At 41.0% G+C, this 16,920-nt stretch overlaps 1 protein-coding gene across 4 annotated transcripts in view; it reads left to right on the forward strand.

The window, feature by feature from the left end:
• Window positions 1-16,920, forward strand: part of dmd (dystrophin) — a 284,621-nt gene that overhangs the window by 144,543 nt on the left and 123,158 nt on the right. For all 4 annotated transcript variants that reach the window (XM_084922101.1, XM_084922102.1, XM_084922099.1 and 1 more), the window contains 10 exons: window positions 1,728-1,806; window positions 3,959-4,071; window positions 4,305-4,433; window positions 5,617-5,809; window positions 7,261-7,406; window positions 10,093-10,193; window positions 11,073-11,184; window positions 11,341-11,454; window positions 11,746-11,901; window positions 11,991-12,161. In XM_084922101.1, coding sequence (XP_084778227.1) covers window positions 1,728-1,806; window positions 3,959-4,071; window positions 4,305-4,433; window positions 5,617-5,809; window positions 7,261-7,406; window positions 10,093-10,193; window positions 11,073-11,184; window positions 11,341-11,454; window positions 11,746-11,901; window positions 11,991-12,161 — 1,314 coding nt within the window. The remainder of the gene's footprint in view (window positions 1-1,727; window positions 1,807-3,958; window positions 4,072-4,304; window positions 4,434-5,616; window positions 5,810-7,260; window positions 7,407-10,092; window positions 10,194-11,072; window positions 11,185-11,340; window positions 11,455-11,745; window positions 11,902-11,990; window positions 12,162-16,920) is intronic.

Genomic DNA, 16,920 nt, shown 5'->3' on the forward strand with positions numbered 1-16,920 from the left:
CAAATTTCAGCCTCTGCCGTGAGACCTGTTGGTAAAGGTTCGAATCCTACGTGTGACGGTTTCCACACATCTTCCCACTTGCCTCCGCTCTGCTTTCTTGACACTCTTCAGTGTACCCTTTCACATACAGCCATCTTCAGCAAGCACTTCTGCTTCTACACCTCTTTTCAGCAGATAATTCTGCTTTTTCAGTTGTTTTCAGCAGATTCCAATATGAGGCATTCACACTGCATTTTTGCAGGAAATGAAACTTTTTCTAGCGTGGTCCTAGTCATCAAAATGGGCCAAAAAATGGCATAAAAAGCTTAGTATTTCAAAAGGTATAAAGGTTATGACCACCAAAAGATATAGCAGTCATAAACAGAAAGAGCGGAACAGGTTAAAAGTTGAATGGTGAAAATTGGATGAAAACTGAGGGAGTAGTTAAGCAGCAAAGAAAGGGAGTAACTAGAATAACTAGAAAAAGTTGCATTTCCTGTGAAAATGCAGTGTGAATGCCATGTTATGCGATCTGAAAACAGCAGATGAAGGAGAACTATCTGCTGAAAACACTGTGTAGAAGCTGAACTCTCTGCTGAAAACTGCTTTATGGGAAAGATTACACTGAAGAGTGTCAAGAAAGCAGGGTAAGTGGGAGGAGAGAAGATGTGCAGCCACAGGTAGGATTTGAACCTGCGCTACCTGGTCTCAAGGCAGCTGCTCATTTCACTGAGCCAAACTGGTTCTCAGGTGACTGAAAAGAGATGAGGAAACTGAAAATTGTCCTGAAAAGAGGTGAAGAAGCTAAAAATTCTGATGAAAAGAGCAGAAGAGGCTGAGATTTGTGCTGATATGAGGTAAAAAAGCTGAAAATTCTGCTGAAGAGAGGTGAACTTTTTGAACTTTCAGCTGAAAAGAGATGAAGAAACAAAAAATTATGCTGAAAAAAGGTGAAGAAACTAAAAGTTCTGCTGAAAAGAGCAGACGAGGCTGAGATTTGTGCTGAAAAGAGGTGGAAAAAGCTGATCTTTCTGCTGGAAAGAGGTGAACTTGTTGAACTTTCTGCTAAAAAGAGATGAAGATACTGAAAATTCTGCTGTAAACAGGCCGAGAAGCTCAAAATTCTGCTGAAAAAGGGTGAAGAAGCAGAACTTTGAGAGAGAGACCTAATGTTTAATAATCCACATTTCACTGTTTTACTCTTTGGTTCAAATGTGGATACTGTATTGTTCTTTTTTGTGATTTTTTTTATGATTATGTTGTTTATTGCTGGTTTTTAGAATAAAATAAATGGACTACTACTATTAAATTATTATTATTTATTATTATTATTATTATTATTATTATTATTATTATTATTATTATTATTATATGCTGATAGAAACGGTAACATAATGTTGTGTCACAACACATTCATAAAAATGTGTATTTGAGTGTTTTAAATACAGATGACATCGCTGGGTTTAGCTACAGTAGCTTCCACCAAGTTAATGTTAAGTTAGCTGACTTGTGTAGTTTTTTCGTTTGTTTTGTCTTTTATGATAGTAATGAATTAATCAATAAAAACATACTTCATTCATGAAGAATCATAAAATATATATGCTTTTCTAAATAACTGGCCAGTCGTGCACAGGTTTTTGTAAGTGTGACAGCAGAATAAGATCCACACCTGGTTCATACTGCTTTGTAGATTGGACATTGATTTGTCCATCATCCATCCTCTCTACCTCTCTGTTTGTTTGCCACAGGCGATTGAAAGAGAGCGGCCAGAAAAGTACCGCAAGCTTCAGGAGGCCACACGCACAGCACAGGCCCTAGTCGAGCAGGGTAACTTGCACGCTTACATACTCATTCACATGCATACACAGACATGCATGCTCCCCTCGTCTGTTCCCATGGCAACACTTCCACCTGTCCCACCCACTCTCCTTGTCTCCATAGAAACACTCACTCACAGGGAGAAACGGACAGAAACAGAGACTTGTCATCTGTCCTTCACTCTGTCCTTGTGACACAGAAACACTAAATGTTCTTTTGTTTTTTTTCCTAACCTTAAAACAAAACATTCCTGAACTTTATACAACTTACTGACCAAAGCTATATCTGTGTATTTTCTCTTTAATGTTGCCTAAATTGTAAGGAAAATGCACTTGTGGGTTGAGCAGCAGAGTTGAGTGTGTGGTTACGCCCTTGAAAAACTTGCCAAATCTTCTCTGCCAGTGTCACACAGCTTAATCTACGCATGTTTTGATCTTCTGGTACCCCATGTGGTTGTGACGAATGCTGGTTGAAGAAAGGAATGCCATCCCACAGATTCTGCAACCACTGGCATCCTCCTCAAGATGACACTTACTGCCACAGAGTTGTCAGAGACTGCCTCCAGACTACTACCAACCCATAAATGCGTTTTCCTTACAAATGTGGCACAGTTTTGAAGGAGAAACAAGCAGACTTTCCATGCTGTAAGATTTATTACAAAGAAGAGTCGTTACAACAAAGAAATAATTAACCAATATGCATTTCCTTATGTTTTGTGCCAAGTTTATATAAAATGGGATGCAAGAAGTACTGGTTAACATGTTGCCTTGAATTAAGTAATTCAAAATCTCTGAGTGCTCAGGTAGAGTAGAAAATGCTACACAAGAACTAGTCCATTCAATTCAATTTTATTTATATAGCGCCAAATCACAACAAAAGTCGCCTCAAGGCGCTTCATAGATACAGAGAAAAACCCAACAATCATATGACCCCCTATGAACAAACACTTTGGCGACAGTGGGAAGGAAAAACTCCCTTTTAACAGGAAGAAACCTCCAGCAGAACCAGGCTCAGGGAGGGGCGGGGCCATCTGCTGTGATTGGTTGGGGTGAGAGAAGGAAGACAGGATAAAGACATGCTGTGGGAGAGAGACAGAGGTTAATAACAGATATGATTCAATGCAGAGAGGTCTATTAACACATAGTGAGTGAGAAAGGTGACTGGAAAGGAAAAACTCAATGCATCATGGGAATCCATTTGCCATAATAAGCACTCTAATTTTATTTAAACTAATTTCATCAGATGTCTGACAAAAACAATTTTCTTGCTGTCAGATGATGAAATGGTAAATGGACTCAAAGCACTGTATACAACATGCCTCATTCACACCTACTCATACAAGCACTTCTAAACTCAAGTGCAATCTAACCAACATTCACACTCCAATAGACGCGTCGGAGAGCAACTTGGGGTTAGTATCTTCCCCAAGGATATTTTGCATGCAGACTGGGATTGACAAGGATCAAACCACAAACCTTCCAATCAGTAGCTGATCTGCTCTACCACCTGAGACACAACCACCCAACGAAGTGAAGATGAAGTCAATAAAATTGGTCTTCTTCACAAGTGACTGAATTCAATTGATCTGTTCCTGACAGTTATCGCCTACTAAATGCAGGTTATTCATGAAAAATAGAAAGAACATAACACCAACTAGAATTGTAATTGGGGTATAACAGGAGAGGAATGAAAAAAACGAATAAACACATTTACTGTAGGCTGCTGTATTCAGATGCAAACTGCTATGGAAAGTACAGTTACCTGGTATGACATCATGGAGTATAATGAAGACATGATTCCATGTCAGAGTTGCAAGCCTGATGCTGTCATTTCCAGGTGCAAATATAATATAGCCAACATGGTTCAGTTTACTCTTTTGGAGATGAAACTCTGTCTTTGTATGAACAGATTTAATTAATTCAATGTAAATATCTGTTTACATTAAATATACCAGCTAGTAGCACAGAGCTGTGTTTCTGTTAGCAGCAGACTGTCACAGGCCAGAGGCTCAGCTCTCACCTGCACTCTTGTCTGCAGTTATCATGCTTATGTGAACTGTTATGCGGTATTTACTATATGTCTGTGTGTGTGACAGCCAACTCTTTCTCTTTCTGATCCTCCCATCACTACCACCTAACCCTACCCTGCCCCCTTACTCCAGAGGGGAGTCGTGCCGAAGACATTGCCCAGGCAGCAGAACAGCTTAACCAGCGCTGGGCAGGATTCTGCACCCTGCTAGGAGAAAGACTGGCATGGCTGTCCTATCAAACAAAGGTACACACATCTGAGTGCACATTATACCCAAGCCTTCAGTGTATGGGAAAAATTCAATTTAACTTGGTATAGAACCATATGTTACATGTTCTTGACAATACAGTAAGGAGAGGACATATAAAAAATCACAGGTGTGAGTAAACGCGACCCAGTCTGGTCATTCTCTCTGCTGCAGACTAAAAAGATAATAATGTGTGGGTGTTTGCTTATTTTGTCCTCTGCGTGTCGTGCAGGTACTGGCTTTCTACAGCTTGTATGAGCAGTGTGAGCAGGCAGTGGACAGCAGTGAGAACTGGCTCAAAGTTCAGCCCCCGCTGGCATCTGAACCAGAACCACTCAAAGTGCAACTGGACCGATGTCGGGTGAGCGAGTCCTTACTTTGGTCATTATCTGCCACTTGAATCCAAAGCCACGTTGGTAAACAGCATATGCGGTTACTTTACTGCAGTGTGTCATCGTAGAGTTTTTCACCTCATGTTTTTAAATGTTTTTGTTTTGTGTTAGAAATCTCAGAAGTTTCTATTTCTTTCCATTTTGACATATTCATTCATTTGGCTTTGTTTGACTTTCTGTATTTCATGCACCTGTTTTGCATAGCACTTTGCTGTGAGTACTTTTTTGTTCTTTTTATGGTTAATATATTTGCACTTATTAATTAAAAAATCTGTTTAATAATTCAGTTGACTCAGAACACAAATAAAGTGTACTCATACTTTTTATACATTATTACACGTTCTGAAAATGTTGTCCTGTCTTTGACAGTAAATAAACCTCCATCAGAATTAACAGAATTGTCACGTTTAAAAGGTTTTTTTGTATAAAAGTAATGCAGTAAGAGCTACAAACTGCCTTTACTTATGTATTTTGCCAGACAAACCCCCTGCTCCTAACCAGATGTGTTTATAAATGCCTGAGCTTCTTAAAAAGCAGGAACTCGGATTGCAACACAAAACACGGGCTTTGTGTGGCAGTTTTTTGTCAACATCTACACAATAGAAGAAGCAAAACCAAACTGAATAAATAAAAGACAGAGAGGCACAACTGAAATGAAAGACAGGACAGAAACAGAGACAGGCGCCGCCGGCATAAAGAGAGGAAGAGAGAAATGGGGCAGTAGGAACTTTCAAAGTAAGAGCATGTCTGGACAAAATATGAAGGCAAAGAAATTACCATACTGGGAGGAAGAGAGCTTAAATGTGATTCTTTAAAATATGCCTAGCTTTCATTCAGTCAGCAATGTTGATGAAAAACACTGTTTCAGGTTTAAAAGTACATACAATTGTTCACATTATTCATGTGATGCTTGTTCTCTTTGTTTCACAGTCATATTTCAATGTTGCTGAACTCATCCAACTTTCTGTTTGGCTTCCTGTTCATTAGTATTGGGGCGGGGGGGCTATATTTAAGTACTTGTGTAAAATAAGACTAATTGAGTATAAGGTTAATAGGGTGGAAATGAAAACACTCAGCTTTTTACTCTGTATTTATTATTGGACATGTCTATACAACTAATACTCTGTGACACTCTTCCTCCCCCCCAAATAGGAAGAGGTGGCTCGGCTGTCCTCACTGCAGCCCCAGGTGCACCTCCTGGATAAGAGGCTCAAAGAGCTGAAGGAAGAGAAAGAAGGGGACGAGGACCCTGCAACATTCCTGGATGTTGACCTCAGTGCCTTCAAAGAACACTACCACAAGGTCCTGGAGGATCTGAGGGCTAGAGAGAAGCACCTACAACTTGGTGAGATATTATTAACCTGGTTTACACTTTGTGTCCCCCGTGTCTGAGTAGGTGCTCTCAGGTCAGCGTGTTAGTTACGTCATGGTAATTACTACAATTCTAAATTCTAGAAGCTTTTCAACAACACGTTCATGTCACTTTTATCGGTAATGACACTATCCTAGCTTGTTATATATGAAGACTTGCTTTTTCCAGCTGCCTGATCTGGAAGTGAATTCTTATTTAATTCCAGTAACTAGCAGAGACAAAGTAAATGATATATGGATCGGATTTTATTTATTTATTTCGGATTTAATGCTTTTCTACTCAACTTGATCACTCAAAGTGCTCTGTACAACGTCTTATTCACTCATTCATACACGTATTAATACAAGCACTTCTTTCTACACCTAAGAGCTTTCTAGTTAACATTCACACACACATTGACACTCCGATGACCACATCTGCAGCCACTGCTCTCCCTCCTGCTCAGGAGGTAAGCAGACTTATTTTGTGTTTAATTTAAATGCTACTACAAAAGTATGTTTTTTTTAAATTGACACTGTCAGCTTCATATAGATCCTCAAAAATATGAGCTGCGTTCAAGTACCAGTGGAAAACTAAGACTGGGCTTCCTCTGTATTCCTGCATTTTTTTGTTTTTCTTTTGTTTTTTCAAATAAAACTAGCATTTCTTTCTATAAATAAACAGAACAGTTTGTCTTCCCTGTACTAGAAAACGTAGGTTTACCAGTTACAGACACTACTCAGTAGCCTCTGAGGGTTAATATTTGGTTTAAATAGGCTGCTGCTACATGCTGGACGTTTTTTAGCTTGGAAAAGTCAAATCCGTGTTCTGCTAGAGGTGAGTGAACACCATGGTTACACATCCTCTCAAATGAGCACATGCTAACTACTCACTGTAACGTTAGTCTTACCGCAGGGTGGCTGTAGCTCAGGAGGTACAGCAGGGCATCTACTGATCGGAAGGTTGGTAGGTCAATCCCTGGCTCCTCCTAGTTTGTCCTTGGGCAAGATATTAACCCCGAGCACTTCAAAGCATAGATACAGTGAATGTGGCATATAGAGTGGTCCAGGGGACTAGAGAAGCGCTGTATAAGAATCAGTCCATTTACCATTCTCTGGGTAAAGTTACATGAAACACTATGTATTAAGGCTAATTGACCGTGTGTTTTACTCTGGCTAATGAGTGACAGAACTGATAAGTCAATAGAAAGCAAGGAAAGAAAAACTAGAAGGCAGTTTAAAGGAGTCACTTTTGTACTGACTCTGGCTGAAACAATGCAGCATTATGCCAAACCCATACTTGTCCATCAAATTGCAAGCCAGAGAAGTGCGATTGGTCACTCCAGAGAGCATGTCTCTAGAATCCAGTGGCAGCATGCTTTACACCACTGCATAGACTTCTCTGAGATATCGCTTTTCTTTCATCTTTTTCTTGTCTTTCTTTAGTTTTGGAGAGTTTGCCCCCAGCTCGTTATAGGGAAACAATATCAACATTGTTGTCATGGTTACAACAGTGTGAAGCCAAGCTGGCCATTCCATCAACAGCTGTTACAGAATATTCAATCATGGAGCAGCGACTAAAGGACAATCAGGTATATTCCCACACACACACATGCATGCACAAACACATACGCACACACAGTTCTAACGATGGCTTTTAACTACTGTTGAAGTGAGAAGCAGGCCAATGTTTTGTTTGACTGACATTATAAATTGACCATAATTCACTCCTACATTACATGGATATTATTTATTTGACCTTTAATAGGACTTAGATGTCAGCTCTATGTTGATGGCTAGAAAAGGAATTCTATTCACAGCATCTCTCTGAAGGCAGATGCGATGCGGTCACGTCCGGCTAAATGAGAAGATGGCAGAGGTTTGGAAATGATACACTATGGGGCAATCGTGGCTCAAGAGTTGGGAGTTTGCCTTGTAATCGGAAGGTTGCCGGTTCGAGCCCCGGCTTGGACAGTCTCGGTCGTTGTGTCCTTGGGCAAGACACTTCACCCGTTGCCTACTGGTGGTGGTCAGAGGGCCCGGTGGCGCCAGTGTCCGGCAGCCTCGCCTCTGTCAGTGCGCCCCAGGGTGGCTGTGGCTACAATGTAGCTGCCATCACCAGTGTGTGTGTGAATGGGTGGATGACTGGATGTGTAAAAGTGCTTTGGGGTCCTTAGGGACTAGAAAAGCGCTATACAAATACAGACCATTTTTATTTGGTGGACTAAAGTAAAATGTTAATCGTAGCTTTAAAGTCTCCCTTCAACTTTTCTTATTGAAGAAGCTGATCAAGATCAAAAATATGTGACCCATAAATACACAGAGATTATCTAACAGCAAGTTTGGTTTGGGCCTATATAAATAAAATTGAAGTGAATTGGATAGATGTTTGGACTTTAAATAAGCCTGCAATGAGACAGGAGGGAGAGTCAGACTCAGTGAGGGCCTGTCTTGGATGTTGTCGATCTGCCAGTGGAGCCATAGTGATCATAAGCATACAGCAGATTAAAAGGACGTCGTTGATGTATGCCCATAGTCATGTTCAGATGTTCAGCGTTTCAATTACTCCGAGTGTTTAAAAAGTCAACTGGCATCGACAAAGACAGCTGTCCTCTTTACTTCTTACTTTAACTAAAATATTACCTACTTTTGCTACATATAAACTAACATTTAATTTGCATTCATATAGATTATGTGACAAGTAAAGTTTAAATGTTGAATCTGCATATCATAAATTTACAAATTTATTACATAGATTTATGCTCATGAGCCTCTTTCACTTTTCCTTCAGGCCTGAGTTGCTTATGTTCAGCTGACGTGTGCATGCACTCAGCGCTTTCTAAGCTTGATAACTTTAATGTAGAATAACAGAGAGATCAAGCCTTGTAGGCTGAAATTAAAGGTAATTATAGATAGAGCAGCACTGTGGTGAGGTGGTTAGCTCTGTTGTCTCACAGCAAGAAAGTCCTGGGTTCGATATACTACATCTATGCCGGGCTTTTCTGTGCAGAGTTTGCGTGTTTCTGCATGGGTTCTTTCCGGGTACTTTATCCCACAGTCCAAAGACAGGCACTGGTGATTCTAAATTGCCCATAGGTACAAATGCGAATGAGCTGGAATAGGCTAAACTGGATAAGCAGAGGAGAATGGATAGATAATTATACAGAGAAATTCATCTTCTGTGTCCTTCTTCTCATATATAAAGACAGGAATTCCACGTGTGTACACATGTACATGTCTGCTCTCTGCAGATAACAGCATCAAGATAAGTGTTGCTGTCATGTGGAAATTTAACTCTTCTCCCACTGAAAAATAAAACTTGAGACAATATTAAAAAACAACCTTATTGCGTTGAGTTAAATGACAGCTTGAAGAGAGATGAGCATTATTATGCACAGCTAGTTGAAATGATTAAAGTCTGGATTGCAGGATTCCCTCATCACTGATTTTGGGATTTTGATGTAGTGGGTGGTAAGTAGTGGTAATTTATGGATGTTCCCCAATCAGGAAATTGGGGAAGAAGAGAAGAAGAAATTACTTGTATATAGTGTATGTTTTATATGATGGAAGAAAATGAAGTTTGGGATATATCCACTAGAACACGGGTTGTTTGACCTGTACGGGGGCTTTGCCGTTGGCTTCCTGCTTCTCTCCTTCCTTTGCTTCTGCTGTCTTTCTTCTCATCCTGGGCTTAAAACTGAGAGCTGACCTGTCCAGGGGCTGTTCTCAAAATAAGCTAATCTAAGCCTCTGAGCCACCTCGGTCTTCCACTTTCCACCTCCAATCTTAAGTGCACCAGAAACATGGTCACTTATTCAGCTGAAATTCATTTTTCATGGCAGAAAACAAATTGTAAATCTACAAAAAGCTTTCTGTTACTAAATGTTATGCAGTAGCCACGTTTGGAGTGAGCCTATGCCCTCTATTAATTGTTCTTTCCCTTCCCACTGAGAATTGTATAAGGCAACAAATCATTTTGGCTCCATCACATTGTGAGACATGTATCGCCTTCGTTTCTGCCAAAAGATTTAGCCAACATGATTCATGATTTCTAGAGCACTGAGTGACTAATGTGACTAATTTATTGTAAAGTGCTTAAATTGACTGTATGCACAGGAACATTATATAATATCAATGATGTTCCTTGTTTGATTAACTTAACGTTTATGTTTTCTAATTATGCAAAAATTAGTTGACAGCATAGTTTATATGTATGTAAATAGATGGGATAGACTAGGACTTACCATCCTGTCTATCTGTCGCTCTGCTACTCCTCAGGCTCTCCAGGTGGCTCTGGCTGAACACCAGGGGGATGTGAACTACCTGACTTCAGCTGTGGAGCTGGTCTTCCAGAAAGCACCACCAGATGTCAGTCAGAAGTAAGAGATGAATATGTGCAATGCAAATAACTAAGGTGTGTCACTTCTGCAGATCCCAGTGCCCATGTAGCGGGAAGTAGATTGTCCCACAGCACACAAGCCCCCGGGGGCTTGTGTGCTGTGGCTGCTGGGCTCTCTTGGGCTCTCCTCTGCTCTTCACTGAGTGGGAGCCACGATTGTCCCTGCGGTAGTCCTCCTGGGTTTGTCATGCTCTGGGGGACCTGGGTCTACTCCATACCTGCTTCAGGTGTTGGGGGGCGGGGCTGTGGCGCCCCACACCCACTATTACGTGGAGAAACCTTATGAACACAAGCCCGTTCATACACACAGGTGTATATACACTCTCATATTATTTGTGCTGCGTGCTGTTCAGAAACATTTATTATTTATTACTTACTTATTTATGCATATGTTGGTTGTTGCTGTGGTTTCTCTGCTCCCTGTTCTGTTTGTTTGTTTTTTTGCTTTTGTTTGTTTCAGCAGGTATTGAAGCCGATCTTCTTCTCCACTTTTCTCTCCCTCTGTTAACTTTCTCTCCAGCTTCTCTGTCTTTGTTCTCTTTCTTTTCCATCCCCCGGCCATGCCTGTTGTTACTGTAGTAACTCAAAATAAAAAATCCTAATGAACATCTAATAAAATATGACTATCACATGGACCATTATAGCAAAGGCCATAATGGTCCACTTGTCCCATTCTGTTGTTCATTTTTTGGCCTTCAGACAACAATTCTGATTGCTTCACTGCCAGACAGGACAGGCAAAAAAGAAAAAAGAAGGAGTACCAGCGCTCTCAATCAACAAGAAAGTTGATTGAGGATGATTCAAGATGTACGCATAGAAAACAAGTACTAAACCTCCCTTATTTTCTGTGTGCGTGTAGGTATCGCAATGAGATGGATGTCATCATGGGGCGTTGGAGACGACTGGGCTCCACTTTGACAGACAGCGCCCAAAGGATACAGGAACTCATGGCCAAACTGATGCAGTTTGAGGTAAACGGGAGAGAGCTTTTTAAATGTTTGCATTAAAGCTAAAATAATTCTTGAAGTAATGTTCTTAATATAAAGAAACAGAACAGTTGGACTTCATCAGAGGCTGTAGATTTGTTTCTACTGTTTCTACTTTCTGTCTGCCTCTCTCTCTGTCAGAATGACGTAAAGACTTTAAAGAAGTGGATGGAAGATGTCGATGTCTTCCTAAATGAGGAATGGCCAGCACTTGGAGACTCTGAGGCACTCGAGAAACAGTTAGAGCAGTGCACAGTAAGGATTAAAAAACTGCATCCTGTCATAACTGTAGATCTCTTTCAGAAGCAACAAATTACAGTTGTTACCAAAAACAAAATTCCAGAGTTTATAGAAGCTTATTTCCTTATATATATATTTAAAGTTCCCCTGAGAACTGATACAATAAATAATGAAGTTTTCACAGTATCTGAGTTTAGAACACATCACTCAAGGAAAGACAAATATGGGATACAGACAACCAAAGACTATATATCAACTGTGATTCCTAAATTTTCAGACTGTATAACGTATATCTCGATTGGCCAGGCTTTGGTGAATGACATTCACACCATCCAGCCCAGTGTCAATGGCATCAACGAGGTGGGCCTGTACCTAAAGAAAGAGGCTGAGCCTCCATTTGCTGTGCATATCAAGAAAGAACTGGACTTACTCAATGCCCAGTGGGAAAACATTTGCAAACAGGTGTGTAGCCTTTATCCACAGTCTGTTTTCATGCTTGGAGACGTGTGTTCAGCATTAAGCACCTTTGCTGCTATGTGTTATCTGTCTAGGCCTATGCAAAGAAGTCAGCTCTAAAAGGAGGCCTTGACAAGACCATGGCTCTGAGGAAGGAGATGCAGGAGATGCAGGAGTGGATCAACCAGGCCGAGGAAGACTACCTGGAGAGAGACTTTACATATAAGACGCCTGAAGATCTATGCAAGGCTGTTGAGGAGCTAAAGGTATATGTTAGTGTGAAGCAAAAACCTGATCTGCTTGCAAAGGTAAACAAATAATAAATATTGTGTGACACAGTCTGAAGAGGCCGGATGAATAACGGACTGGGTAAAAAGGGTGGACAAGAGGGTGGAAGGTTTCATAAGCCTAAATCATGCCTCACACTTATAACTTCATAATGTAGATTTAAGGGAAAGCTCATGGAAAAGCCTAACCGCTTTAGTAACTAAGAGAAGATGTCATTCAAGCACATTTATTTACATGAGGTGAAACTAAATTTCCCAATTAAAGTCACCAATATATAATAGAAAAAAAAGAATGTATTTACAGTATAACAATAAGCATATGTACAGTTTAGTGTAAATGAGAAAAAGAAACATATAAAAAATAAGATACATTAGAAAATACCCCACTGTGGGCAGTCTTCTATCCGTCAAGTTTTGGGTCCTCTATAGAGGCATCTTTGCTGTTCCTGGTGCTGTGCTTTTCTGGACAGAGATCTCAGATGGTGTTCCTGGCCCTGCTAGGGCTACTCACCCATTTTGCAGGGCGCCGAGTGCTCTGATTGCCACGGGGACCACTTTGCCTTTACCCTCCACATCTTCACTGGCTCCTCTGTCAATCTTTTGTATTTAGGTTCTCATGGTCCTCCTTCCTGATGTTGCTATCAGTACAGCCTTCTTCCTCTGCTAGTCCACCACTAATACACTGTTGTGCTAAAAGTTTTCACTCACCCAGTGAAATCATTGAATTCAAGGTGTTTCGATCACTTCCATGGCCTCGCATGGATAAAATGAAGCACCCAGGCATGCAGACTGCCTTTACAAGCAGTTGTGAAAGAACAGGTCACTCTCAGTAACTCAATATATTTCATCATGGTACTGTGATACACTGTATTGCCAAAAGTATTTGTATTTGCTTATCTGCCTTCACATGCATATGACCATGAGTGACATTGCCTTCTTAGTCCATAGGGTTTAAAGTGGCGTCAGCCCACCCTTTGCATCTAAAAGAGCATTAACTCTTGTTGAAAGTTTTCTGGCTGCTCTCTCAGCCCTTGGTGTTTCGTGTTCTTTCTTCCTCATGTTGCTATCGCTGGTATAGCTACATATATATTCCTACAGCCGTCTTCATCTGCTTGTCCACCACTACTATATCCAGTTGGTTAGCCACAGGATACTAGTTTGGTCATTCTCAACCACCCTGGGGGACGTATCCTATTTTGGCTTTGAGACTTCGTAGCCATATTCGGCATACATATTTCTGTATGCTGTGTGATCCACTTGGTTACAGCGTCTTGCACCCTGCAGTTACATGCTGGATTGTCTCTGGCATCTTTGCACAGCCTGTATGTGTGAGTTTCTGTGTGTTGCCTGTGAGAGGTGTTGACGATGTATGTCAGCAACTCCAACCGTTGCTGTGCAGTCTCTTACGTCCTGGAATATTGTTGGGGCCTGCAGCTTTATGGGGGTCGCTGCTGCTGAGGTCATGCAGCAGAAGCATGGGGGTAGTTCATCTAGTATAGGGCCGGATATAGTGAAGGGGGAGGTGTTGGAGTCCTTGAAGAAGGTATAGATGTTATTGGTGTTTGGTTTTATGGTCGGTGATGTATGTATCTTCATTACCCACCGAAATTTTACCCATTTAACATGTAGAAAAACCGAGAAATCTTTAGATAATAAACTTATTCACAATGAGTCCGTAAGTAACTTTTGTTTTAAACAAACAACTTTCATTTCAAACAACTATTTATCATTTTTGTCACTAAACTGCTTCATTAGTCTGCACCACTTCTTCAAAGAAGGAACAATTTAAACAGAATTTGAACATTTCCAAACATGGAAAAATGAAGTTCAGTCTTAGTCTTAAAAAAAGAAATCCAGAAACTTGTGAACAGAGATGAAAACTATATGATTTATTGAGGGTTTAATACTATTCACTCTTAGTGGCTGCAGTGAGCCTGTTTTTGATTGCAGAGCTGTGGCGGGGAGTGGTCTGCGGCGTGGCTGCGGGTGAGGCGGACGCACCTGAGCGGCATCCCTAATCACGCCTGGCCGGCTTAAAACAGAATGAACTAGGTCCTGTCGTTGTTGTTGTTGATGTGTGTGGGCTCCAGCCGAAGAGCTGCAGCCGCGTGTGTAAGTCGACAGCCGCAATGAAGACGTGTACTGAAAAGTTCGAAAATGTGGTTCGGTCTCTCGTGCCCCAGTCGTGGGTTTCAGCACCACTGTAAACGATTCACAACAGACACGACCACATGTTTGCACTTTTCAGTACACTTCTTTACTGTGGCTGTCGACTTACGCCTGCAGCTTTTCACAGGATGCACATATTATTAAAGTAACTGCCGCAAATTTCTTTGTTGCCACGCAAAAGTAATTTCAGTGTTAAACATTAGTTCCACATGGCTTTTCTGCCAGGTAACTTGCGCCCCACCTGTCAGAACTCTCACACACTTTGAGAACCACTGCTTTAAACTGACAAAAATTGGATTTTCAGTAGTCCGGCCTACTTAAGATCAATATACAATACAATACAATTTTATTAATATAGCACGTTTAAAACCGGGGGTACACCAAAGTGCTTCACAATAAGGAATAACAGTAAATGATTACACTGAGCAGTAAGTCATTAATACAAGGTAAAATAGAGAAAATAGAGAAACAAACAAAAGCGATCACCCCTAATCTTCCGATGGTGCCTGGGCTAGAAGTAACTGACCAGAAGATCGTAAAGAACGGCTGGGAGTATAGAGACTGAGGAGGTCGGTGAGATAGTCAGGGGCAAGGTTGTTTAGGCATTTGAAAGTAAGCAGCAGAACTTTAAAATCAATATGAAATTTAATAGGCAGCGAGCACTGGAGTCAGAGAGCACTGGAGTAATAGAGGCAAGTTAGGAGACGAACCGCAGCATTCTGAAGGAGCTGTAATCGTTGGAGGTGAGCAAGTTGGAGTCCAGAGTAAAGCGAGTTACAATAATCTAATCTGGAATCACAAAGGCATGTACCAGTTTTTTAAGATCTTTGTACGGTATTAGTGTTTGACCTTTGAAATTTGGCACAATTGGAAGAAGCCAGATTTAACTACTGAGGAAACCTGTTTATCCAGCTTAAATGAACTATCCAGGCAAACACCTAGATTACTTACAGTGTCTGTAGCTGGTATCGTTGAGTGTGACTATCAAACACCATAATCTCAGTTTTCTTCTCATTTAAAATGAGAGAATTGGCTGACAGCCACTCTGTGACCTCTTTCAAGCAGTCAGACAAACGATTCAATGAAGCTGGCAGATCATCACACAACTGGAAATAGATTTGAATGTCGTCAGCATAACAGTGGTAGGAGATCTGATATTTGTCAAAGATAGAACCCAGGGGTAGCATGTACAAGGCAAATAGTAGAGGGCCCGGCACAGACCCCTGCGGTACTCCACAACAAAGAGGGGCAGCGGTGGACGAGTAGCAGCCCATCAGAGAAAGTCCTACCCGAGAGGTAGGATTTAAACCAATTAAGGGCAGAATCCTTGATGCCTATAACATGTTCCAGTCTCTCTAAAGGAATTTTATGGTCTACCATATCAAAAGCAGCGGACAGATCCAATAAAATTAAAATGGCAGGGCAACCTAAGTCAGTAATTAAAAGAAGATCATTGAAAAACCTCAGCAATGCCGTTTCAGTGCTGTGGTGAGGTTTAAAACCAGACTGAAATGTGTCACTAATGTTATTTGCATTTAAGTAGGCCTGTAGTTGCAAAAGGACAGTTCTCTCTAATATTTTAGATAAAGTCTAAATGAAGTTTAGAGATTGGCCTATAATTCGCAAGGTCAGTGTGGTCGAGGCTAGTTTTCTTTAGGACAGGTTGCACCACTGCATGTTTAAATGCAGCTGGGACACGGCCCGTGAGTAATGATAAATTAATCAATGATAAGAAATGAACATTGAACCCATCCTTTAAAATCCGGGATGGGAGGAAATCATGAGCCGAGTTCGAACTTCTCAATTGATCAATTATACTTTTAAAAGTAGAAAGTGAAAGTGGCTCACACTGTGAGAAGTTGGACGGAGATCCACCAGGAAGAGGATTCACCACAGGAAGATGAGGTTTTTAGAAGTGAGATTTTCCTCGTGAAGTAATTTAAAAATTGCTCACAGAGAGCTGGGGAGGCAAAATCTAGTTTATCAGGGCAAGATTTGATGGCAGAATTGAAAATTTTAAACAGGGCCCGGGGGTTATGGCTATTAGTCGCCATTGATGTTGGACAAAAAAGCAGCTTTAGAAGTCTTAACAGCGTCCTGATATATAGTGTGGCTGCTACATAAAATGTCGAGGGATACCTGAAGCTTGTCTTTTTTCCACCTCCTCTCAGATTGACGACAAATACGACGTAAGCCTCATATAGAGTAATTTAACCAGGATTGAGGGGAGGATCTAAGACGCTTCATCTTTATGGGGGCCACTAGGTCCAAGGTGGTTGAGCATGTGGATAACATAGCATTCATAACTTCATCAGCCGAGGGGGGAGTACAACACTTGAGGTCCATCACATCAGGATCAAGGCGGACAGAGTTTAGAAAGACAGCAGTGAAATTAGCCGCACTCTCAGAGTTGATTACACATACAAGGGCGACAGAGATCAGCAGTGTTTATATGTGTTACACCTAAGCCTGCATTAAACGTAACCAGGAAATGATCAGAGATACCAACGTTGTCAATGTCCTTAATGCTAATATCTAGGCCATATTGGAAGACCAGATCCAGCATATG

This window comes from Perissodus microlepis, chromosome 23, assembly GCF_051167445.1.
Source record: "Perissodus microlepis isolate ML-2025 ecotype Zambia chromosome 23, ASM5116744v1, whole genome shotgun sequence".
Classification (NCBI taxonomy): domain Eukaryota; kingdom Metazoa; phylum Chordata; class Actinopteri; order Cichliformes; family Cichlidae; genus Perissodus; species Perissodus microlepis.